This window comes from Scyliorhinus canicula, chromosome 9, assembly GCF_902713615.1.
Source record: "Scyliorhinus canicula chromosome 9, sScyCan1.1, whole genome shotgun sequence".
In the NCBI taxonomy this organism is placed as follows: Eukaryota; Metazoa; Chordata; class Chondrichthyes; order Carcharhiniformes; family Scyliorhinidae; genus Scyliorhinus; species Scyliorhinus canicula.
Window position 1 is genome coordinate 3,038,024 of NC_052154.1, and position 24,990 is coordinate 3,063,013.

The window sequence follows — 24,990 nt, forward strand, 5'->3', positions numbered from 1 at the left end:
AACCGGGGTCTACACTTCAAAGATGCTTCACTGGGTGTCAAACACATTGGGGAGTGCTGAGGTTGTGAGTAATGCTACTGCAATGCAATTTCTTTCACTGTCTCGTGAGGGATGGCATGGCAGTATGGAGGCAATAATACTGTTACAGCGTCGACTGATTGCTGACTGCAACATGTGACAGAGAGAGGCAGTAACAGCTTTCCTTGTGATGCATCTGTGCTTTTAAATGTGGGAGTTGAGTGATTTACTGAAGGAGTAAATTGTGCAGCTTATAACCCCAAATCATAAAAGAAATGTTTGTGTTCTTATCGTAAATGTTCACCTGCAGCACGAGACAGCTGGGCTGATTCTTAAATTAGAGAGGCTTAAAACAGGGGATTTCCAAAACCTTTCGAACCACACAAACACAACATCTCTCTCACACACACAAACACACCATCTCTCTCTCTCGCACACACAAACACATCTCAATCTCTCTCTCGCACACACAATCACACTCAATCTCTCTCGCACACACACACACACACCTCCTCTCACACACACACAAACACACACACTCCTCTCACACACACAAACACATCTCAATCTCTCTCGCGCACACACAAACACATCTCAATCTCTCTCTCGCACACACAAACACATCTCAATCTCTCTCCACACACACAAACACACACACATCTCGCTCCACACACACATCACATCTCAATCTCTCTCACACACACACAAACACACACACTCTCTCTCACACACACACACACACATCTCTCTCTCACACACACACACATCTCTCTCACACACACAAACACACACACATCTCTCTCTCACACACACACAAACACACACACATCTCTCTCACAACAGCTCTCTCACACAAAACACGCACACATCTCTCTCTCACACACACAAACACACACATCTCCTCTCACACACAAAACACACACACATCTCTCTCTCGCACACACACACACCCACACCCTCCCCACACACACAAACACACACACATCTCTCTCACACACACAAACAACCACCATCTCTCTCTCACACACACAAACACACACACATCTCTCTCTCCACACAACAAACACACACACATCTCTCTCTCACACACAAACAACACACATCTCTCTCTCACACACACAAACACATCTCTCTCTCATACACACAAACACGCACACACAAACACATCTCAATCTCTCTCTCGCACACACAGACACACGCACATCTCTCTCTCACACACACAAACACACACACATCTCTCTCTCACCCACACATCTCCTCACACACACATCTCTCACACACCCCACAACCACACACATCTCTCTGACACACACAAACACACACATCTCTCTCGTCTCACACACACAAACACCACACATCGCTCTGACACACACAAAACACACAACATCTCTCTCTCACACCCACAACACACCACACCTCCTCGTCTCACACACCACACAAACACACACACATCTCTCTCTCACACACACAAACACACACACATCTCTCTCTCACACACACAAACAACCACACACACATCTCTCTCTCACACACACAAACACACACACATCTCTTCACACACACAACACACACACATCTCTCTCTCACACACACATCTCTCACACACACATCTCTCTCACACACACAAACACACACACATCTCTCTCACACACACAAACCACACAACATCTCTCTCACACACACAAACACACAAACATCTCTCTCACACACCACAAACACACAATCTCTCTCACACACACAACACACACATCTCTCTCTCACACACACAAACACACCACATCTCTCTCTCGCACACACAAACACACATCTCTCTCACACACAAACACACACACATCTCTCTCGCACCACAAACACACACACATCTCCTCTCACACACACAAACACACACACCTCTCTCACATACACAAACACAAACACATCTCTCCTCGCACACACAAACACACACATCTCTCTCGCACACACAAACACACATCTCTCTCTCACACACACACAAACACACACACATCTCTCTCTCGCACACACAAACACTCTCTCTCTCACACACAACAAACACACATCTCTCATCTCACACACCAAACCACACACACAATCGCTCTCGCACACACACACACACACACACACAATCTCTCTCCGCCACCACACACACATCTCTCTCTCTCGCACACACAAACACACACATCTCTCGCGCACACACAAACACACAACACATCTCTCTCGCACAACACAAACACACACATCTCTCTCTCACACACACAACAACCACACACATCTCTCTCTCACACACACACACACACACACATCTCTCTCTCACACACACATCTCTCTCACATTCACGTCTCTCTATCTATCATTCACACCCACTCACCCTATATCTCACCAACACACAACCACAGTCACCTCTCTCCGAGGCCTCCGAACAGCCCTCCCAAGGCCAGACCCCCACCTCCCTTCCCGAGGCAATCCCGAATCCCACCCTTCCCGAGGCAGTTTGCCACACCTGTCTTTGTTTCCTGAATCCAGAATCCTCTTCCTTTCCCAAGGCCCAATTCCCATCCTCGCCTTCGTTACCTGAGGTCAGAATCTCCCTCCATTCCTTAGCCCCAAAACCCCCCCTCCTGCCCAGACTCTCCTCCCCTTTCCTAAGGCCCAAATCCTGCCTGCTCCTTTCCCGAACCCCACTCCTTTCCCAAACCCCACTCCCTTCTTTCCCGAACCCCACTCCCTCCTTTCCCGAACCCCACTCCCTTCTTTCCCCGAACCCCACTCCCCCTTTCCTGAACCTCACCCTCCTTTCCCGAACCCCACCTTCCCCCCTTTCCCGAACCCCAGCCCTCCTTTCCCGAACCCACTCCCCCCCTTTCCTGAACCTCACCCTCCTTTCCGAACCCCACTCCCCCCTTTCCCGATCCCCACCCTCCTTTCCCGAACCCCACTCCCTTCTTTCCCCGAACCCCACTCCCCCTTTCCTGAACCTCACCCTCCTTTTCCCAACCCCACTCCTCTCCCAAACCCCACTTCCCACATTCCCGAACCCCACTCCTTTCCCGAACCCCACTCCCCCTTTCCCGAACCCCACTCCCCCCTTTCCCCGAACCCTACTCCCCCCTTTCCGAAACCCCACTCCCCCCTTTCCCAAACCCACTCCCCCCCTTTCCCGAACCCCCACTGCCCGCCTTTCCAAACCCTACTCCCCCTTTTCCGAACCCCACTCCCTCCTTTCCCAAACCCCACTCCCTCCTTGCCCGACCCCACTCCCCCCTTTCCCGAACCCACTCCCCCTTTCCCGAACTCCACTCCCTCCTTTCCTGAACCCCACTCCCCCCTTTCCCGAACCGCCTCCCCCCTTTCCCGAACCCCACTCCTTCCCGAACCCCACCCCCCCTTTCCCAAACCCCACTCCCCCTTTCCCAAACCCCACTCCCCCTTTCCCAAACCCCACTCCTTTCCCGAACTCCACTCCCCCCTTTCCCGAACCCCACTCCCCCCATAGTCCCGAACCCACTGCCCACTTTCCCGAACCCACTCCCCCCTTTCCCGAACCCCACTCCTTTCCCGAACCCCACTCCCCCCTTTCCCGAACCCCACTCCCTCCTTTCTTCCGAACCCCAACTCCTTCCCGAACCCCACTCCCTCCTTTCCCGAACCCCACTCCCCCCTTTCCCGAACCCCACTCCCCCCTTTCCCCGAACCCCAACTCCTTTCCTGAACCCACTCCCCCTTTCCTGAACCCCACGTCCCTCCTTTCCCGAACCCCACTCCCCACCCTTTCCCCGAACCTCACCCTCCATTCCCGAACCCCACTCCCCCCTTTCCTGAACCTCACCCTCTTTTCCCGACCCCCACCCCCCTCTTTCCCGAACCCCACCCTTCCGTTCCCGAAACCCCACTCCCTTCTTTCCCGAACCCCACTCCCCCCTTTCCTAACCTCACCCTCTTTTCCCGAACCCCACTCCCCCCTTTCCCGAACCCCACCCTCTTTCCCGAACCCCACTCCCTTCTTTCCCGAACCCCACTCCCCCCTTTCCTGAACTTTTACCCTCCTGTTCCCGAAACCCAATCCCCCCTTTCCCCGACCCACTCCCCCTTCCCGAACCCCACTCCCTTCTTTCCCGAACCCCACTCCCCTTTCACGAACCCCCATTCCCGAACACCACTCACCCTTTCCCGAACCCCACTCCCCCCCTTTCGCGAACCCCACTACTCCTTTCCCGAACCCCCACTCTCCTTTCACCAACCCCACTCCCCCCTTTCCCGAACCCCACTCCCCCCTTTCCCAAAACCCACTCCACCTTTCCCAAATCCCCACTCCCACCTTTCCCAAAACCCCACTCCTTTCCCGGACCCCACTCCCCCTTTCCCGAACCCCACTCCCCCCTTTCCTGAACCCCACTCCCCCCTTTCCCAAACCCCACTCCTCTCCCAAACCCCACTTCCCCCTTTCCCGAACCCACTCCTTTCCCGAACCCCACTCCCTCCTTTCCGAACCCCACTCCTTCCCCGAACCCCACTCCCCCCTTTCCCGAACCTCACTCCCCCTTTCCCGAACCCCACTCCCCCCTTTCCCGAACCCCACTCCCCCCTTTCCCAAACCCCACTCCCCCCTTTCCCGAACCCCCCCTCCCGCCTTTCCCGAACCCTACTCCCCCCTTTCCCGAACCCCACTCCCTCCTTGCCCGAACCCCACTCCCCCCTTTCCCGAACCCCACTCCCCCCTTTCCCGAACCCCCACTCCTTTCCCGAACCCCACTCCCCCCTTTCCCGAACCCCACTTCCCCCTTTCCCGAACTCCACTCCCTCCTTTCCTGAACCCCACTCCCCCCTTTCCCGAACCGCACTCCCCCCCTTCCCCGAACCCCACTCCCCCCTTTCCCGAACCCCACTCCTTTCCCGAACCCCACTCCCCCTTTCCCAAACCCCACTCCCCCTTTCCCAAACCCCACTCCCCCTTTCCCAAACCCCACTCCTTTCCCGAACTCCACTCCCCCCTTTCCCGAACCCCACTCCCCCCTATCCCGAACCCCACTCCCCACTTTCCCGAACCCCACTCCCCCCTTTCCCGAACCCCACTCCTTTCCCGAACCCCACTCCCCCCTTTCCCGAACCCCACTCCCTCCTTTCCCGAACCCCACTCCTTTCCCGAACCCCACTCCCTCCTTTCCCGAACCCCACTCCTCCCTTTCCCGAACCCCACTCCCCCCTTTCCCGAACCCCACTCCCCCCCTTTCCCGAACCCCACTCCCCCCTTTCCTGAACCTCACCCTCTTTTCCCGAACCTGCGTTTTGCGTTCAGGAGAAATCCGTATCGGATTGGAAAGATATAGAAGCACGGTATGAACAATGTCAAGCGGGTTCTGGTCACATGGCGGGATACAGATCATGCAGCTTTGCTCAGGACTGAGTGCAGATGATTTAATTCCCTTGGCAGCATCTTCTACCACAGCATCTTCTACCATAGCATCTTCTACCATAGCATCTTCTACCGCAGCATCTTCTACCATAGCATCTTCTACCATAGCATCTTCTACCATAGCATCTTCTACCATAGCATCTTCTACCATAGCATCTTCTACCACAGCATCTTCTACCATAGCATCTTCTACCGCAGCATCTTCTACCGCAGCATCTTCTACCATAGCATCTTCTACCCTAGCATCTTCTACCATAGCATCTTCTACCATAGCATCTTCTACCATAGCATCTTCTACCATAGCATCTTCTACCATAGCATCTTCTACCATAGCATCTTCTACCGCAGCATCTTCTACCATAGCATCTTCTACCCTAGCATCTTCTACCATAGCTTCTTCTACCATAGCACCTTCTACCATAGCATCTTCTACCATAGCATCTTCTACCATAGCATCTTCTACCATAGCATCTTCTACCGCAGCATCTTCTACCCTAGCATCTTCTACCATAGCATCTTCTACCATAGCATCTTCTACCGCAGCATCTTCTACCATAGCATCTTCTACCATAGCATCTTCTACCATAGCATCTTCTACCATAGCATCTTCTACCATAGCATCTTCTACCATAGCATCTTCTACCGCAGCATCTTCTACCATAGCATTTTCTACCCTAGCATCTTCTACCATAGCATCTTCTACCATAGCATCTTCTACCATAGCATCTTCTACCATAGCATCTTCTACCATAGCATCTTCTACCATAGCATCTTCTACCATAGCATCTTCTACTGCAGCATCTTCTACCATAGCATCTTCTACCATAGCATCTTCTACCATAGCATCTTCTACCATAGCATCTTCTACCGCAGCATCTTCTACCATAGCATCTTCTACCATAGCATCTTCTACCGCAGCATCTTCTACCATAGCATTTTCTACCATAGCTTCTTCTACCATAGCATCTTCTACCATAGCATCTTCTACCATAGCATTTTCTACCATAGCTTCTTCTAGCATAACTTCTTCTACCATAGCATCTTCTACCATAGCATCTTCTACCATAGCATCTTCTACCACAGCATCTTCTACCATAGCATCTTCTACCATAGCATCTTCTACCATAGCATTTTCTACCATAGCTTCTTCTAGCATAACTTCTTCTACCATAGCATCTTCTACCATAGCATCTTCTACCATAGCATCTTCTACCATAGCATCTTCTACCATAGCATCTTCTACCATAGCATCTTCTACCGCAGCATCTTCTACCCTAGCATCTTCTACCATAGCATCTTCTACCATAGCATCTTCTACCATAGCATCTTCTACCATAGCATCTTCTACCATAGCATCTTCTACCATAGCATCTTCTACCATAGCATCTTCTACCGCAGCATCTTCTACCAGAGCATTTTCTACCATAGTTTCTTCTAGCATAGCTTCTTCTACCATAGCATCTTCTACCATATCATCTTCTACCATAGCATCTTCTACCATAGCATCTTCTACCATAGCATCTTCTACCCTAGCATCTTCTACCATAGTATCTTCTACCATAGCATCTTCTACCATAGCATCTTCTACCATAGCATCCTCTACCATAGCATCTTCTACCATAGCATCTTCTACCGCAGCATCTTCTACCATAGCATCTTCTACCATAGCATCCTCTACCATAGCATCTTCTACCATAGCATCTTCTACCATAGCATCTTCTACCCTAGCATCTTCTACCATAGTATCTTCTACCATAGCATCTTCTACCATAGCATCTTCTACCATAGCATCCTCTACCATAGCATCTTCTACCATAGCATCTTCTACCATAGCATCTTCTACCATAGCATCTTCTACCGCAGCATCTTCTACCCTAGCATCTTCTACCATAGCATCTTCTACCATAGCATCTTCTACCATAGCATCTTCTACCATAGCATCTTCTACCATAGCATCTTCTACCATAGCATCTTCTACCATAGCATCTTCTACCGCAGCATCTTCTACCATAGCATTTTCTACCCTAGCATCTTCTACCCTAGCATCTTCTACCATAGCATCTTCTACCATAGCATCTTCTACCATAGCATCTTCTACCATAGCATCTTCTACCATAGCATCTTCTACCATAGCATCTTCTACCATAGCATCTTCTACCGCAGCATCTTCTACCATAGCATCTTCTACCATAGCATCTTCTACCATAGCATCTTCTACCATAGCATCTTCTACCGCAGCATCTTCTACCATAGCATCTTCTACCATAGCATCTTCTACCGCAGCATCTTCTACCATAGCATTTTCTACCATAGCTTCTTCTACCATAGCATCTTCTACCATAGCATCTTCTACCATAGCATTTTCTACCATAGCTTCTTCTAGCATAACTTCTTCTACCATAGCATCTTCTACCATAGCATCTTCTACCATAGCATCTTCTATCACAGCATCTTCTACCATAGCATCTTCTACCATAGCATCTTCTACCATAGCATTTTCTACCCTAGCATCTTCTACCCTAGCATCTTCTACCATAGCATCTTCTACCATAGCATCTTCTACCATAGCATCTTCTACCATAGCATCTTCTACCATAGCATCTTCTACCATAGCATCTTCTACCGCAGCATCTTCTACCATAGCATCTTCTACCATAGCATCTTCTACCATAGCATCTTCTACCATAGCATCTTCTACCATAGCATCTTCTACCGCAGCATCTTCTACCAGAGCATTTTCTACCATAGTTTCTTCTAGCATAGCTTCTTCTACCATAGCATCTTCTACCATATCATCTTCTACCATAGCATCTTCTACCATAGCATCTTCTACCATAGCATCTTCTACCATAGCATCTTCTACCATAGCATCTTCTACCATAGCATTTTCTACCATAGCTTCTTTTAGCATAACTTCTTCTACCATAGCATCTTCTACCATAGTATCTTCTACCATAGCTTCTTCTACCATAGCATCTTCTACCATAGCATCTTCTACCCTAGCATCTTCTACCATAGCATCTTCTACCATAGCATCTTCTACCATAGCATCTTCTACCCTAGCATCTTCTACCATAGCATCTTCTACCATAGCATCTTCTACCATACTATCTTCTACCCTAGCATCTTCTACCATAGCATCTTCTACCCTAGCATCTTCTACCCTAGCATCTTCTACCACTGCATCTTCTACCATAGCATCTTCTACCACAGCATCTTCTACCATAGCATCTTCTACCATAGCATCCTCTACCATAGCATCTTCTACCATAGCTTCTTCCCCACTGTTACCAGACTCCTGAAAGACCTGCTTAAGGACTGAACTGATCTCCACGCATCATCTGCACTGTTTAGTTCTACACTCCTGTGTGCTTCACCCAATGCCTGTATCTAAGTATTGACATTGTGTATTTATGTATGTCCTATGTTTTTTCATGTATGGAACGATCTGTCTGGACTGTACGCAGAACAATACTTTTCACTGTACCTCGGTACACATGACAATAAATCTAAATCTAAACCATAGCCGCTGATCTTGATTGGAATTTGGTCATTGTAATGAAGAATGAAAGTAAGTGTAGTTATCATAATGTCGGAAATATGGCAGGAAATGTGGGACTCCCACAGACAGCAATATGGCCACTTAACTACTATAGTGATAAACATCATCAAATAAAACCTCCCTTAAACTTCTTTGAAATAAGTGTGGAATCTAGTAGGTGAAGGGCTTTGGTTTAACATTCTAACTGAAATGTTACAGCGCTGACAGGGCTGTGACCCCCCAGAACTGCCCTGAACCTTCCTCCTGGGAAAGAGGTCGACCATTCTGTTTGGTTGGGATTTACCAATGTGAAATCTCAGAGATTCTAAAATTAATTTTCAGTCACTCTGGTGTTAAGGAAAGCTACAAATCAAAATGAACACCTAGCACGATGCTTCATCAAGCTGCTTGTATTTTATTTTTTACGTTTTATTAAGGCATTTGTGATTTTTAACAACAATTTTGAATGCACACATAACACAGTGAATAACCCCCCCCCCCAACCAACAACCATACCAGGCAACATGGCTTACGCACACAGATCCCCAGTCCTCCCACGTCCTCTCGCCAATTTCCCCATCGTATTCCCCCTCCCGCTCTCCCCTCCCCCCATCGTATCCCCCCTCCCGCTCTCCCCATCATATCCCCCCTTCCCCATCCCTCCGTCCCTGGGTATTGTCCTGCCTGTTCTGGCAGTTACTGTAGAATTCAGCTTCCCTCTGGGTCACCTTGTTCCAACTGAACTCAGTCCGCGCTTGCATTTCTATGTGGGCCCCTGGTTGCTAGACAACATCCCAGTTTTTTTTACACCTTGGCCGGGATTCTCCCTCCTCGGGACTAAGTCCCCACGCCAGCGGGAAAACTGGCGCCAACCACTCCGACGTCAACAGCCCCTGAAAGGGCGGAATTCTCCACACTTTCGGGGGGTAGGTAGACACCGGAGGGGTTGGCGCCGCTCCAGCTGGCGGCGAAGGGATGGCGCAAGTTCGCGCTTGCGCCGAAGGGACGGCGTGTTCTCGCGCATGCGTGGAACGGTGGCGTGATTCCGCGCATGCGCAGACCAGCCGGTGTATTTTGGCACATGCGCTGGGGGTTCTCTTCTCCGCGCCGGCCATGGCGGAGCCTGACAGGGGCTGGCACGGAAGAAAGAAATGCCCCCATGGAACGAGCCCGCCGCAGATCGGTGGGCCCCGATCGCGGGCCAGATCACCGTGGGCCGCCCCACCGGGGTCGGATCCCCCGCGCCCTCCCCACCCCCCGAGGACCACCCACGCATACCCACCTGCCAGGTCCCACTGGTGCGGGAGTTGAGTGATTCATACCGGTGGGGCTGGCCAAAATGGACGGCCGCTCAACCCCTCGAGGCCCGGAGAATTGCCAGGGGACCGCTGCCAACAGCTCCTGACCGGCATGGCGGGAGACCCACCCTCGCCCGAAAAATGGTGCCGGAGAATACGGCAGCCGGCGTCGGGGCAGCGGGGTGGGATTCGCGCCGCCCCCAGGGTCAGAGAATCCCGCCCAACATTTCTGTTTCAGAATTGTAAAAACCTCATTAAATACAGGCATCTAAACAAGCCCACAGGCATACAGGCAACATTAAAAAATAACAAAAGTTATTCTTATTCCTAATACACGCACACAAATACAAACATGAATTAATACTTCAAACCATATCTACTGCCTAACACAAGGAGAGACAGAAAGAGTGAAGGATGACCTGGTCTAAGAGTGGCTGCATCTGGACCACAGGCTTAACTCTGCCTCTCCAGCCTCTCCTACCAGGCCTGTAATCCATCCTGCAGTGTGGACGGAGTCAAGGCTAGGAGGCTGCAGCAGATTGCAATGAAACGCTTGTGCTCTCCAGGTTTCAGTGGTACATTAATGTGAGCTGTGGCCCCTTCAGCTGCCCTGGATCGTTGCCGCACATCCTCAGGGACCCCCCTCAGGGCTTGCACACGTATGGTACGGTTTTCCACGCTCTGTGGTCTGACTGAATGGCATCTCTGACACGCAGTCAGGACAATTACCCGGACGGTAACAAATGTCAGGTGCAGGAAGCAGTGCGGAAGGCGAGCAGCACATTGGACTGGATTGGATTTAGATTGTGTTTATTGTCACGTGTACCGAGGGACAGTGGAAAGTATTTTTCTGCGAGCAGCTCAACAGATCATTAAGTATGTGAAAAGAAAAGAAATCTGGTAACAGCGGGGAAGAAGCTGTTTTTGAGTCTGTTCGTGCGTGTTCACAGACTTCTGTATCTCCTGCCTGATGGAAGAAGTTGGAAAAGTGAGTAAGCCGGGTGGGAGGGATCCTTGATTATGCTGCCCGCTTTCCCCCGGCAGCGGGAGGTGTAGATGGAATCAATGGATGGGAGGCAGGTTTGTGTGATGGACTGGGCGGTATTCACGACTCTCTGAAGTTCCTTGCGGTCCTGGGCCGAGCAGTTGCCATACCAGGCTGTGATGCAGCCCGATAGGATGCTTTCTATAGTGCATCTGTAAAAGTTGGTAAGGGTTAATGTGGACATGCCGAATTTCCCTAGTTTCCTGAGGAAGTATAGGCGCTGTTGTGCTTTCTTGGTGTTAGCATCGACGTGTTCGGACCAGGACAGAGTTTTGGAGATGTGCACCCCTAGGAATTAGAAGCTGCTAACCATCTCCACCTCGGCCCCGTTGATGCTGACAGGGGTGTGTACAGTACTTTGCTTCCTGAAGTCAATGACCAGCTGTTTAGTTTTGCTTGCATTGAGGGAGAGAATGTTATCGCTGCCCCACTTCACCAGGTTCTCTATCTCCCTCCTGTATTGTGACTCATCATTGTTTGGCCTGGATTGCAAGAGGAATGGAGTGCAGCAATACGAAGGTTGGGACGGGTGTACATTGTTTTGTGAGACCACATCTGGAACACAGTTTTGGTCCCCACGTTGGTGGAGACTGGCAGTGTAGGCAGCACAGCGAAGGTTCACTTGACTGGTCCCTGGGGTGAGGGGTGGGGTGAGAGGCTAAGTACTCTGGAGTTTAGAAGAATCGCATTGAAACCTACAAAATTCTGAAGGGGTTTGACGAGGGTGGTCACGGAGATTGTTTCCGCTGGTCGGGAATCTAGAACACGGTCTCAGGGGGCACAGTCTCCGGGTAAGGAGACCGATCATTTAGGACTGAGATGAGGAGAAATGAGTTCACCCAAAGGGTTGTGAATCTTCGGAATTCTCCACCGCAGAAGCTTGTGGGTGCTCCGTCGTTCAATATATTTAAGGCTGGGATAGACAGAGCTTTGATCTCTCAGGGAATGAAGGGATATGGGGCGTGAGCAGGAAAATGGGGTAGAAAGGCAAGATCATCCATGATTACATTGACTGGTGAAGCAGGTTCAATGGGCCGAATGGTCAACTCATATTTGCTAATTTTATTGTGCCTGTCTTTTGTTTCAGGAAGGTAGAACAATGTCCCGCCTCTCGCTGACCCGCTCCCCGGTGTCTCCTGTGGCATCACAAGGCATACCGCTGCCAGCCCAGCTCACCAAGTCCAATGCCCCTGTTCACATTGATGTGGGAGGACACATGTACACCAGCAGCCTAGCCACCTTAACCAAATACACAGACTCCAGGTAAGAGCATTACCCTGTTCACACAAACACTCACAAATATCGGACAGAAAAAGCTCCGAATCCAGGCAGACATCTCCACACCCTTGGTTTCAAACCAATCTCGCCGATGGGATGATACTCGTACCTTTGTCTCTTTGCAAATTTTACTCGGTCAGGTTGGGAACTGAAGATGGTATCTTGGAATAATAGAGGGTACAATTCTGAGAATGGCGTTTTCCATTTGGGAGGATTATCTAGCTTGCACTCAGTGTCCTGGGAGTGTTTGATGGGGACAGTGTAGAGGGAGCTTTACTCTGTATCTAACCCCGTGCTGTACCTGCCCTGGGAGTGTTTGTTGGGGACAGTGTGGAGGGAGCTTTACTCTGTATCTAACCCCGTGCTGTACCTGTCCTGGGAGTGTTTGATGGGGACAGTGTAGAGGGAGCTTTACTCTGTATCTAACCCCGTGCTGTACCTGTCCTGGGAGTGTTTGATGGGGACAGTGTAGAGGGAGCTTTACTCTGTATCTAACCCCGTGCTGTACCTGTCCTGGGAGTGTTTGATGGGGACAGTGTAGAGGGAGCTTTACTCTGTATCTAACCCCGTGCTGTACCTGTCCTGGGAGTGTTTGATGGGGACAGTGTGAGGGAGCTTTACTCTGTATCTAACCCCGTGCTGTACCTGTCCTGGGAGTGTTTGATGGGGACAGTGTAGAGGGAGCTTTACTCTATATCTAACCCCGTGTTGTACCTGTCCTGGGGGTGTTTGATGGGGACAGTGTAGAGGGAGCTTTACTCTGTATCTAACCCCGTGCTGTACCTGTCCTGGGAGTGTTTGATGGGGACAGTGTAGAGGGAGCTTTACTCTGTATCTAACCCCGTGCTGTACCTGTCCTGGGAGTGTTTGATGGGGACAGTGGAGAGGGAGCTTTACTCTGTATCTAACCCCGTGCTGTACCTGTCCTGGGAGTGTTTGATGGGGACAGTGTAGAGGGAGCTTTACTCTGTATCTAACCCCGTGCTGTACCTGTCCTGGGAGTGTTTGATGGGGACAGTGTAGAGGGAGCTTTACTCTGTATCTAACCCCGTGCTGTACCTGTCCTGGGAGTGTTTGATGGGGACAGTGTAGAGGGAGCTTTACTCTGTATCTAACCCCGTGCAGTACCTGTCCTGGGAGTGTTTGATGGGGACAGTGTAAAGGGAGCTTTACTCTGTATCTAACCCCGTGCTGTACCTGTCCTGGGAGTGTTTGATGGGGACAGTGTAGAGGGAGCTTTACTCTGTATCTAACCCTGTGCTGTACCTGCCCTGGGAGTGTTTGATGGGGACAGTGTAAAGGGAGCTTTACTCTGTATCTAACCCCGTGCTGTACCTGTCTTGGGAGTGTTTGATGGGGACAGTGTAAAGGGAGCTTTACTCTGTATCTAACCCCGTGCTGTACCTGTCCTGGCAGTGTTTGATGGGGACAGTGTAGAGGGAGCTTTACTCTGTATCTAACCCCGTGCTATACCTGTCCTGGGAGTGTTTGATGGGGACAGTGTAGAGGGAGCTTTACTCTGTATCTAACCCCGTGCTGTACCTGTCCTGGGAGTGTTTGATGGGGACAGTGTAGAAGGAGCTTTACTCTGTATCTAACCCCGTGCTGTACCTGTCCTGGGAGTGTTTGATGGGGACAGTGTAGAGGGAGCTTTACTCTGTATCTAACCCCGTGCTGTACCTGTCCTGGGAGTGTTTGATGGGGACAGTGTAGAAGGAGCTTTACTCTGTATCTAACCCCATGCTGTACCTGTCCTGGGGGTGTTTGATGGGGACAGTGTAGAGGGAGCTTTACTCTGTATCTAACCCCATGCTGTACCTGTCCTGGGAGTGTTTGATGGGGACAGTGTAGAGGGAGCTTTACTCTGTATCTAACCCCGTGCTGTACCTGTCCTGGGGGTGTTTGATGGGGACAGTGTAGAGGGAGCTTTACTCTGTATCTAACCCCATGCTGTACCTGTCCTGGGAGTGTTTGATGGGGACAGTGCAGAGGGAGCTTTACTCTGTATCTAACCCCGTGCTGTACCTGTCCTGGGAGTGTTTGATGGGGACAGTGTAGAGGGAGCTTTACTCTGTATCTAACCCTGTGCTGTACCTGTCCTGGGAGTATTTGATGGGGACAGTGTAGAGGGGGCTTTACTCTGTATCTAACCCCGTGCTGTACCTGTCCTGGGAGTGTTTGATGGGGACAGTGTAGAGGGAGCTTTACTCTGTATCTAACCCCATGCTGTACCTGTCCTGGGAGTGTTTGATAGGGACAGTGTAGAGGGAGCTTTACTCTGTATCTAACCCCGTGCTGTACCTGTCCTGGGAGTGTTTGATGGGGACAGTGTAGAGGGAGCTTTACTCTGTATCTAACCCCGTGCTGTACCTGTCCTGGGAGTGTTTGATGGGGACAGTGTTGATAGTGATGTGGCATATGGCTTGCCTCTTTCTATGCCTCACTGGGATCACTTCACAAACTCCACTCACCAGAATGTTCCTCTCATGTTTCTGTGGATTGTGCGTCCACAAAATGTCGTCTGTGATCTGCAGTCCTGTGGCCATGTTTTTTGGTATTGGGTGTGATAGACCGACAAAGCATCCACAGGGCTGCTGCTTGATTGTCCATAGTCCTTACACCATCAGTCAATGGGAACAGCTTTTCTTTATCTACTTTATTTAAACCTGCCATAACCTTGTACACATCTATCAAATCTCTCCTCAATCTCCTTTGCTCCATCTTCTCCAACCAGCCTTTTATACGGGACTTTTCCAAGCGCTTTCTTAAAATCCATATAGACAACATCCACCACATTCCCTTCATCAATCTTCCCTGTGACGTCATCAAAAAATTCAATTCAATTATCAAACACCACTTCCCTTTTACAATTCCATGCTGGCTCTCCTTAATTCACTTAAACCTCTCCAAATGTCTGTTGATTATTTTCCCTTGATTATTTTTTCCTAAAACCTTGCCCACCGCCAATGTTGAACTGGGCCGTGCGGAGGTACTAGGAAAGTCCATCCATCCTTTCTTGAGTAAGGGTGTTGTGTTTGGCAGTCTCTAATTGTCTGGCACTTCCCTCATATCGAGGGAAGATTGGAAGACCTTCCACTATCTCCACCCCCACTTATTTTAGCAAGGCCGATACAAACCACTTTAGTTTGTGTGAGATCAAGTTTGACGGCCCCACTGTTATTCCCTCTGGGCAGATATACCAGGAATCCCGTGGTCACATCTTCGCTTAGAATATGGTAACAGCTGAGGCGGTATTTTGTGCTTAGAAGCAGTGGTTTATGCTGGGAAAGATGATTGTGATGTATGGCAGGTGGTACAGGGAGGGGTAGAAAGGTTGAAGGACCTGTTTATTGAACAGATGCTGCTGGAGAAGTTGTTGACAGGACAAGCTGGGGGAGGGGCAGATTGGAGAGTTTTATGGGCGGATCTGGAACCTGATATGACGCCAATGGAAGAAATAAGGAAGAAGCGGCAGGAAGAGTTGGGAATCGAGCTTGGAGAGTGTGCTGGATTGAGATCATGCACCAAATTAACTCAACTTCATTCTGTGCCAGGACGAACCTCATCCAGCTCAAGGTTGTGAGCAGGACGCACATGCGGAGGGCCCGGATGAGCAGGTTTTTCCCGGAGGTAGAAGAGGAGTGTGGAAGGTGCGGGAGAGGATTGGCAAATCATTCGCAGATGTTCTGGGAATAGTCGAAGCTGAGGGGTTTCTGGGCTGCGGTGTCACGATATCGGAGATGGCGGGGGTCAAGCTGACAGCGTGTCCGTTGGTGGTAACCTTTGAGGTTTCAGAGTTGGCGGGGGTGTTGGCGGGGAGGGGGGTTGATGTAGTGGCCTTCACCTCACTGATTACAAGGCAGCAGATCCTATTGAGTTGGAGATTGGCGGTGCCACCGGGGGCTCGACAATGGTGGGAGATCTGGTCAAATTCTTCAAATTGGAGAAAATTAAATACACACTCAGGAAGTTGGAAGAAAGGTTTTTCATGGGATGGAAGATCTTTCCATCCCTGCTTAAAGACATTTTCCTCACCAAAGGATAAGGGGAGGGAGGTGGGTTTAGGGGTAGGGGAGGGTGAATAAGGGGTTATTTGGGGCAGGGGTGAAAAAATGAGGGGAATGTTTTTTCAAACTGTTAGTAACCTGTTGCAAAATGATTATTGTTTGTGAGTATAACTGTGTTACCGCTAAACATTCCCCTCCCTCTTGAATAGGCCCCACTTCAGCACTTGCTACCCTTGAACTATTTAGAATTTGGTAGAAAATTAATTGGTTCAGTCTTAAATTGGTGGCATTTTATTCCCAAGTCTTGTTTTCCTCTTCACATCCTCTCTCAGCATATTGTGGTGGACCTGGCTCTCACTTGAAGAATTCACCAGACTTTCATTATGTTTAATTATATTCTCCATCTTTTTCATCGTCCGATTGAACCTGGTTTTGGCTCCCTTATATTTCTCCCTTGTTAAAATCGCCTATCCTGTGGTTGAAACATCTCCTTAAAGACCACCCGATTATTCTCTTACAGTTTTCTCTGTCAGTCTCTGATTCCATTTCCCCCGGCTGGTTCCCTTCTCAGCCCATTCATGTCAGCCCTTCACCATTAAAAGTTCTTCTTGCTCCTTCTTCTCCATGACTAATCTAAACTTTATGATACTATGATCGCTCTTACCCAAATGTTCCCCCACAGACATTTAGTCCTCTTGGCCCACCACATTCCCCAGCGGCAGATCCAGCAATCCTATTTGGACTGAGAATACTGGTCAGGGAAGTTCTCCTGAACACATTTCAGAAATTCTTCCCCCTCCTTACACTTCATGCTAACATTTCCCCAGTTGATATTTGGATGATTCAGGTTCTCCATTATCACCACTCTATAGTTCTGGTTTGTCTCTGTGATTTCCCCAGAGAGTTTGTTCCTCTATCTCTGTGTCACAATGTGGAAGCCAATCGAATACCTCCAGCAGTGTGATCATAGCCTTTCTGATTTTGAACCCAAACCAAATGAGCTCCATCTTAATCCCCTAAAGTACACTCTCTCTTTCCAACACCACAACGCCTTCCCTAATTGGTGCAGCCGCCTTTTTTCCATCCCTATCTTTTCTGAACATTTTATATCCTTGAATATTAAGCACCCAGTCCTTGCCATTTTTAACCTGATTTCTGTTGTTGCTCTGTTTACTTGCTATAAATATAGCGGTTAATATGGTCGCCTTTCTTAATCCTAATTATGAGTATACTTTCAGAGTCACCAGGTATCTCTCGATACCGCCACAATGTTCAACCCGAATACCGATCAAAGAGCCAATACACCAGTTAGTTAGATTAAAGTCAATGATACTTTATTTACACACAGTATGATTTACTCATGCACAATAACACTACAGGCTAAACTATATCTATCACTAACGCCTATACTTAACTTCGGGCGCCCACTTAAATCAGAGGAACAATGGCCGTTGTTCGGATCTGAGGTTGTTGGATTCGAAGAGGTAACAGGAGAACAGCTAAGGTTGTCTGTCTGATAGCGAGCATTGACCTTGAACTTACTGCTTCTGGTGATGCTGGTGGAAGGGTCTCTCCGCTTGAGAGCCGAATCCAAGAGGCTGAATCTTTGGCGGGGGTTCCTTCTTATACTTGGAGGGGCTTCGCCCGCTTTTAAGCCGGCTTTAAACTTGGTCCCAATTAATTGGGCAGCTTCTTGATCGCCGCCATCGATCTAAGCCAATAAAGGGGCGGGTGCCTTGATGGCTGGGCGTGTCCCAGGTGGCCGTTGGCCTTGCTTTGTGTCTTCTGGTTGGGGTAGTGGCGTCAGACTGTCTGTTTCCCGGAGATGGGCCATCAATATGTAAATCGACCCAGAGTTTCGGTTCCGTCTGCTGACTGTCTTCCAAATATACATTCAGGCTCTGTGCCTGTTTGTTGCTTTGTATTGTCCACATTTCCCAATAGGCTCTGCGAGTGTCCATGTTATATACTGAAAGTGGCCATTCCAGATGGCTTCACTGTTCACAGTTACTCGAGCTTGTGACTCACCATCAATACACTCTCTGCATTTGCTGACATGCATTCTAAACCTCTCTTTGCGTTCCTTGTAATCATTCTTCCTGCACACCGATCTAAAATGCTTTGGCACAGCTTCCTTCGGCACCCTCACTGCTTTATTCACCTTTTCCACCTCTGTTGGTCAAAGTCTATCCAACCGCTACTTTAGTTTGAATCCTCACACAATGGGACCACTGAATCTTCCCACAAAGACTTTGGTCCCATCCCTGCTGAGGAGCCATCTGTCCCGTTTGAACAGGTGCTGCCTTCCCCTAAAGCCCAAAGTTTTATCTCCTGCATCAAACGGTTGTGGTTGTCGGGTGTCGATCATCTCAATCCTGGGACATCACTGCAGGAGTTCCTCAGGGTCCAGTCCTCGGCCCAGCCATCTGCAGCTGCTTCATCAATGACCTCCCTTCCATCAGAAGGTCAGAAGTGGGCTTTTTGCAGTTGACTGCACAATGTTCAGCATCATTCCCGACTCCTCAGATACAGAAGCATTCCCTGTCCAAATGCAGCAAGACCTGGACAATATCCAGGCTTGGGGCTGGCAAGGGGCAAGTTACATTCACGCCACACAGTGCCAGGCAGTGACCATCTCTAACTAGAGACGATCTAACCATCGCCCCATGACATTCAATGGCATTACCATCGCTGAATCCCCCACAACTTCATTACTGTGTTAATGTAAGCCTACTTGTGACAATAATAAAGAATATTATTATTATCAACATCCTGGGGGTTACCATTGATCGGAAATTGAACTGGATTAGCCCCATTAATACCTTGACTACAAGAGAATGTTGTTTGTTGAACTCTGGTCTTTGCAAACAAGAGTTCTGAATAAGTTTCTGTAACATTTGAAGTATTTTGTGACCAGGAGATGATTACAGATTTGAATTCTGCCTGTTCTAGCTGGTGAATCTGTGTTTATTTTCTGTCCCCAGGATAGGGCGCCTTTTCAATGGGACGGAGCCCATTGTGCTGGACAGTCTAAAGCAGCACTACTTCATCGATCGGGACGGAGAGATCTTCCGTTACATCCTAAGTTTCCTCAGGACATCGAAGCTCCTGCTGCCGGAGGATTTCAAGGTGAATGTGAAAGGATGTTTGAATTAATTTTCTTTCTTGTTCATTTTTGTTCATTGTTGGCAGCTGGTGATTTTCTCCAGAATGTCCGCCTGGCATTAAGCTGCGGGTCCCACAGAACCAGAATGGAAAATAAATGATGTTCGTGTTGCGTCTACCATGCCTGGCCACAGAGGGAGGTTTTCGCAAGTTTACCTCCATTGACCTTCCCAAGAAGAAGCTGTTTGGCCTCCCCAACTTGGTCTGCCTTCAATCAAATCCTGACTGACCCGTATCTTACCTTCTGTTTGTCAACATTACCCTTGAACATTCCTGCCTAACAAAAATCTATGAATCTCAGATTTTGCCCTCAGCCCCAACAGGTTCTTGGAGGAGAGAATTTCAGATATTCACTGCCCTGTGCGTGAAGTCGTGCTTCACTGTCTCGCCCCTGAAATGCCTGGCTCGAACTCTAAGATGATACCCCCTTGTTTATATACGCCCCAAACGTGAGAGGAAATAGTTTCTCCGTCTGTTTATCTAACATTCCAAATCCTTCAATCGTCTTAAACTCAATTTGATTACCCCATAATCTTCCAAACTCAAAGGAATCCAACACTATTCTGTGAAATCTGTCCGTATAATTTAATGTTTTATAATTTAAGTTCATATCTGAAATAGGAATAGTTAGTTTTTTGGGGGGGGGGGGGGTGTCAAGGGATATGGAGGAAAAAGTGGGGAAATGAGTTTGAGGCCCACCGCCCGCTGATCTAAGTGAGGTGAATAGAGACTGGCGTGGGTTCGAAATGTTGCTGTGGGTCTCGGGGCCGATTGGCTTGTCTCTCCTGTGCCGTACGTGATCTGTGGAATCGTGGAACTGTCTCCAGGAGCTGAATGGTCCTCTCCTGATCCTATCTGAGTAAAAAAACAAAGGAATAAAAAGAAGGATGTGAAATTAAATGCCTCTTGTTGCAGGATTTCAGTCTGCTGTATGAAGAAGCCAGGTATTACCAGTTACAGCCCATGGTGCGGGAACTGGAGAGGTGGAAGCAGGAAAAGGAACATCGAAAGTCCTCGCAGCCGTGTGAGTGTCTGGTGCTGAGGGTAACCCCTGACCTGGGAGAGCGCATCAGTCTGAGTGGAGAGAAGTCCCTCATTGAGGATATTTTCCCCGAGACAGGGGACATCATGTGCAACTCTGTAAACGCCGGATGGAACCAGGATCCCACACATGTCATACGCTTTCCAATCAATGGATACTGCCGACTCAACTCAGTCCAGGTAAGGCCAGCTCTTCTCTGGCTCTCAGCTTGGGGGGGTCCAATTTCAATTTGCTAAATATGCTAAACTGTGCCAGCAGTGGGGTTTGACCGTTACTGTTACTTACCAAACCTCTGTCTGTGTGTGTCTATGTGTGTCTCTGTGTGTGTCTCTGTGTGTGTCTCTGTGTGTATGCGTGTCTGTCTGATTGTGTGCTGTGTGTGTTTCTAGTTATGCATATGTGTATGTGCCTGACTGTGTGAAGGTGTGTCTGCTTTTGTGTGTGTGTGTGTCTGATTGTGAGTGTGTGTCTGATTGTGTCTGTGTGTCTGATTGTGTGTGTGTGTCTGATTGTGTGTGTGTGTCTGATTGTGTGCGTGTGTCTGTGTGTGTGTGTCTGATTGTGTGTGTCTGATTGTGTGTGTGTGTGTCTGATTGTGTCTGTGTGTCTGATTGTGTGTGTGTGTCTGATTGTGTGCGTGTGTCTGTGTGTGTGTGTCTGATTGTATGTGTGTGTCTGTGTGTGTGTCTGATTGTGTGTGTGTGTGTCTGATTGTGTGTGTCTGATTGTGTGTGTGTGCCTGATTGTGTCTGTGTGTGTGTGTCTGATTGTGTGTATGTGTCTGATTGTGTGTGTGTGTGTCTGATTGTGTCTGTGTGTCTGATTGTATGCGTGTGTCTGTGTGTGTGATTGTGTGTGTCTGATTGTGTGTGTGTGTGTCTGATTGTATGTGTGTGCTGTGTGTGTGTGTCTCATTGTGTCTGTGTGTATGTGTGTCTGATTGTGTCTGTGTGTGTGTCTGATTGTGTGTGTGTGCCTGATTGTGTCTGTGTGTGTGTGTCTGATTGTGTGTATGTGTCTGATTGTGTGTGTGTGTGTCTGATTGTGTCTGTGTGTCTGATTGTGTGTGTGTCTGATTGTGTGCGTGTGTCTGTGTGTGTGTGTGTCTGATTGTGTGTGTGTGTCTGATTGTATGTGTGTGTCTGTGTGTGTGTGTCTGATTGTGTCTGTGTGTGTGTGTGTCTGATTGTGTCTGTGTGCGTGTGTCTGATTGTGTGTGTGTGCCTGATTGTGTCTGTGTGTGTGTGTCTGATTGTGTGTATGTGTCTGATTGTGTGTGTGTGTGTCTGATTGTGTCTGTGTGTCTGATTGTGTGTGTGTGTCTGATTGTATGTGTGTGTCTGTGTGTGTGTGTCTGATTGTGTATGTCTGATTGTGTGTGTCTGATTGTGTGTGTGTGTGTGAACATAGAACATTACAGCGCAGTACAGCGCAGTACAGGCCCTTCGGCCCTCGATGTTGCGCCGTCCTGTGAAACCCCTCTAAAGCCCATCTACACTATTCCCTTATCGTCCATATGCCTATCCAATGACCATTTGAATGCGTTTAGTGTTGGCGTTTCCACTACTGTTGCAGGCAGGGCATTCCACGCCCTTACTACTCTCTGAGTAAAGAACCTACCTCTGACATCTGTCCTATATCTATCTCCCCTCAATTTAAAGCTATGTCCCCTCGTGCTGGACATCACCATCCGAGGAAAAAGGCTCTCAATGTCTACCCTATCTAATACTCTGATCATCTTGTATGCCTCAATTAAGTCACCTCTTAACCTTCTCTCTAACGCAAACAGCCTCAAGTCCTTCAGCCTTTCCTCATATGATCTTCCCTCCATACCAGGCAACATTCTTGTAAATCTCTGTACCCTTTCCAATGCTTCCACATCCTTCCTATAATGTGGCGACCAGAACTGCACACAATACTCCAAATGCGGCCGCACCAGAGTTTTGTACAACTGCAACATGACCTCATGGCTCCGAAACTCAATTCCTCTACCAATAAAAGCTAACACACCGTACGCCTTCTTAACAACCCTCTCAACCTGGGTGACAACTTTCAGGGATCTATGGACATGGACACCGAGATATCTCTGCTCGTCCACACTACCAAGAATCTTACCATTAGCCCAGTACTCTGCCTTTCTGTTATTCCTTCCAAAATGAATCACCTCACACTTTTCTGCATTAAACTCCATTTGCCACCTGTCAGCCCATCTCTGCAGCTTATCTATGTCCCTCTGTAACTTGTAACATCCTTCTGCACTGTCCACAACTCCACCAACTTTAGTTTCATCTGCAAATTTACTCACCCATCCTTCTACGCCCTCCTCCAGGTCATTTATAAAAATGACAAACAGCAACGGCCCCAAAACAGATCCTTGTGGCACACCACTAGTAACTGGACACCAGTCAGAGCATTTCCCATCAACCACCACTCTTTGTCTTCTATCAGCTAGCCAATTTCTGATCCAAACTGCTAAATCACCCTGAATCCCATGCCTCTGGATTTTCTGCAATAGCCTACCATGGGGAACCTTATCAAACGCTTTACTGAAATCCATATACACCACATCAACTGCTTTACCCTCATCCACCTGTTTGGTCACCTTCTCGAAGAACTCAATGAGGTTTGTGAGGCACGACCTACCCTTCACAAAACCATGTTGACTATCTCTAATCAAATTATTCCTTTCCAGATGATTATACATCCTATCTCTTATAAACCTTTCCAAGACTTTTCCCACAACAGAAGTAAGGCTCACTGGCCTATAGTTACTGGGGTTATCTCTACTCCCCTTCTTGTGCAAGGGGACAACATTTGCTATCCTCCAGTCCTCTGGCACTATTCCTGTAGACAAAGATGTCTTAAAGATCAAAGCCAAAGGCTCAGCAATCTCCTCCCTAGCTTCCCAGAGAATCCTAGGATAAATCCCATCCGGCCCAGGGGACTTATCTATTTTAACACTTTCCAGAATCTCTAACACCTCCTCCTTATGAACCTCAAGCCCTTCTAGTCTAGTAGCCTGTATCTCAGTATTCTCCTCGACAACTTTTTCTTTTTCCTGTGAGAATACTGACGAAAAATACTAATTTAGCACCTCTCCTATCTCCTCGGACTCTACGCACAACTTCCCACTACTGTCCTTGACTGGCCCTACTCTTACCTTAGTCATTCTTTTATTCCTGACATACCTATAGAAAGCTTTTGGGTTTTCCTTGATCCTACCTGCCAAAGACTTATCATGTCCTCGCTTGGCTCTTCTTAGCTCTCTCTTTAGAGCCTTCCTAGCTAACTTGTAACTCTCAAGCGACCCAACTGAACCATCACGTCTCATCTTCACATAAGCCTCTTCTTCCTCTTGACAAGTGATTCAACTGCTTTAGTAACCCATGGTTCCCTAATTCGACCACTTCCTCCCTGCCTAGCAGGTACATACTTATCAAGGACACGCAGTAGCTGTTCCTTGAACATGCTCCACATTTCCATTGTGTCCATCCCCTGCAGTTTTCCTCTCCAGGCGATGCATCCTAAGTCTTGCCTCATCGCATCATAATTGCCTTTCCCCCAGCAATAACTCTTGCCCTGCGGTTTATACCTATCCCTTTCCATCGCTAAAGTAAACATAATCGAATTGTGGTCACTATCACCAAAATGCACGGTAGCATGGTGGTTAGCATAAATGCTTAACAGCTCCAGGGTCCCAGGTTCGATTCCCGGTTGGGTCACTGTCTGTGCGGAGTCTGCACGTCCTCCCCATGTGTGCGTGGGTTTCCTCCGGGTGCTCCAGTTTCCTCCCACAGTCCAAAGATGTGCGGGTTAGGTGGATTGGCCATGCTAAATTGCCCGTAGTGTCCTAAAAAGTAAGGTTAGGGAGAGGGGGGGTTACGGGTATAGGGTGATCATTGCTCGGCACAACATCAAGGGCCTGTTCTGTGCTGTACTGTTCTATGTTTTATGTACCTCCAAATCTAACACCTTTCCTGGTTCATTACCCAGTACCAAATCCAATACAGCCTCGCCTCTTGTTGGTCTATCTACATACTGCATCAGGAAACCCTCCTGCACACATTGGACAAAAACGGATCCATCTATAGTACTCGATCTATAGCGTTTCCAGTCAATATTTGGAAAGTTAAAGTCCCCCATAACAACTACCCTGTTACTTTCGCTCCTATCCAGAATCATCTTTGCA

At 48.6% G+C, this 24,990-nt stretch overlaps 1 protein-coding gene across 4 annotated transcripts in view; it reads left to right on the top strand.

Moving 5' to 3' along the window:
* LOC119971061 (BTB/POZ domain-containing protein kctd15-like) overlaps positions 1-24,990 on the top strand; it is a 71,343-nt gene that overhangs the window by 33,400 nt on the left and 12,953 nt on the right. For all 4 annotated transcript variants that reach the window (XM_038806196.1, XM_038806197.1, XM_038806194.1 and 1 more), the window contains exons 2-4: positions 12,397-12,572; positions 19,579-19,723; positions 20,675-20,980. In XM_038806196.1, coding sequence (XP_038662124.1) covers positions 12,397-12,572; positions 19,579-19,723; positions 20,675-20,980 — 627 coding nt within the window. The remainder of the gene's footprint in view (positions 1-12,396; positions 12,573-19,578; positions 19,724-20,674; positions 20,981-24,990) is intronic.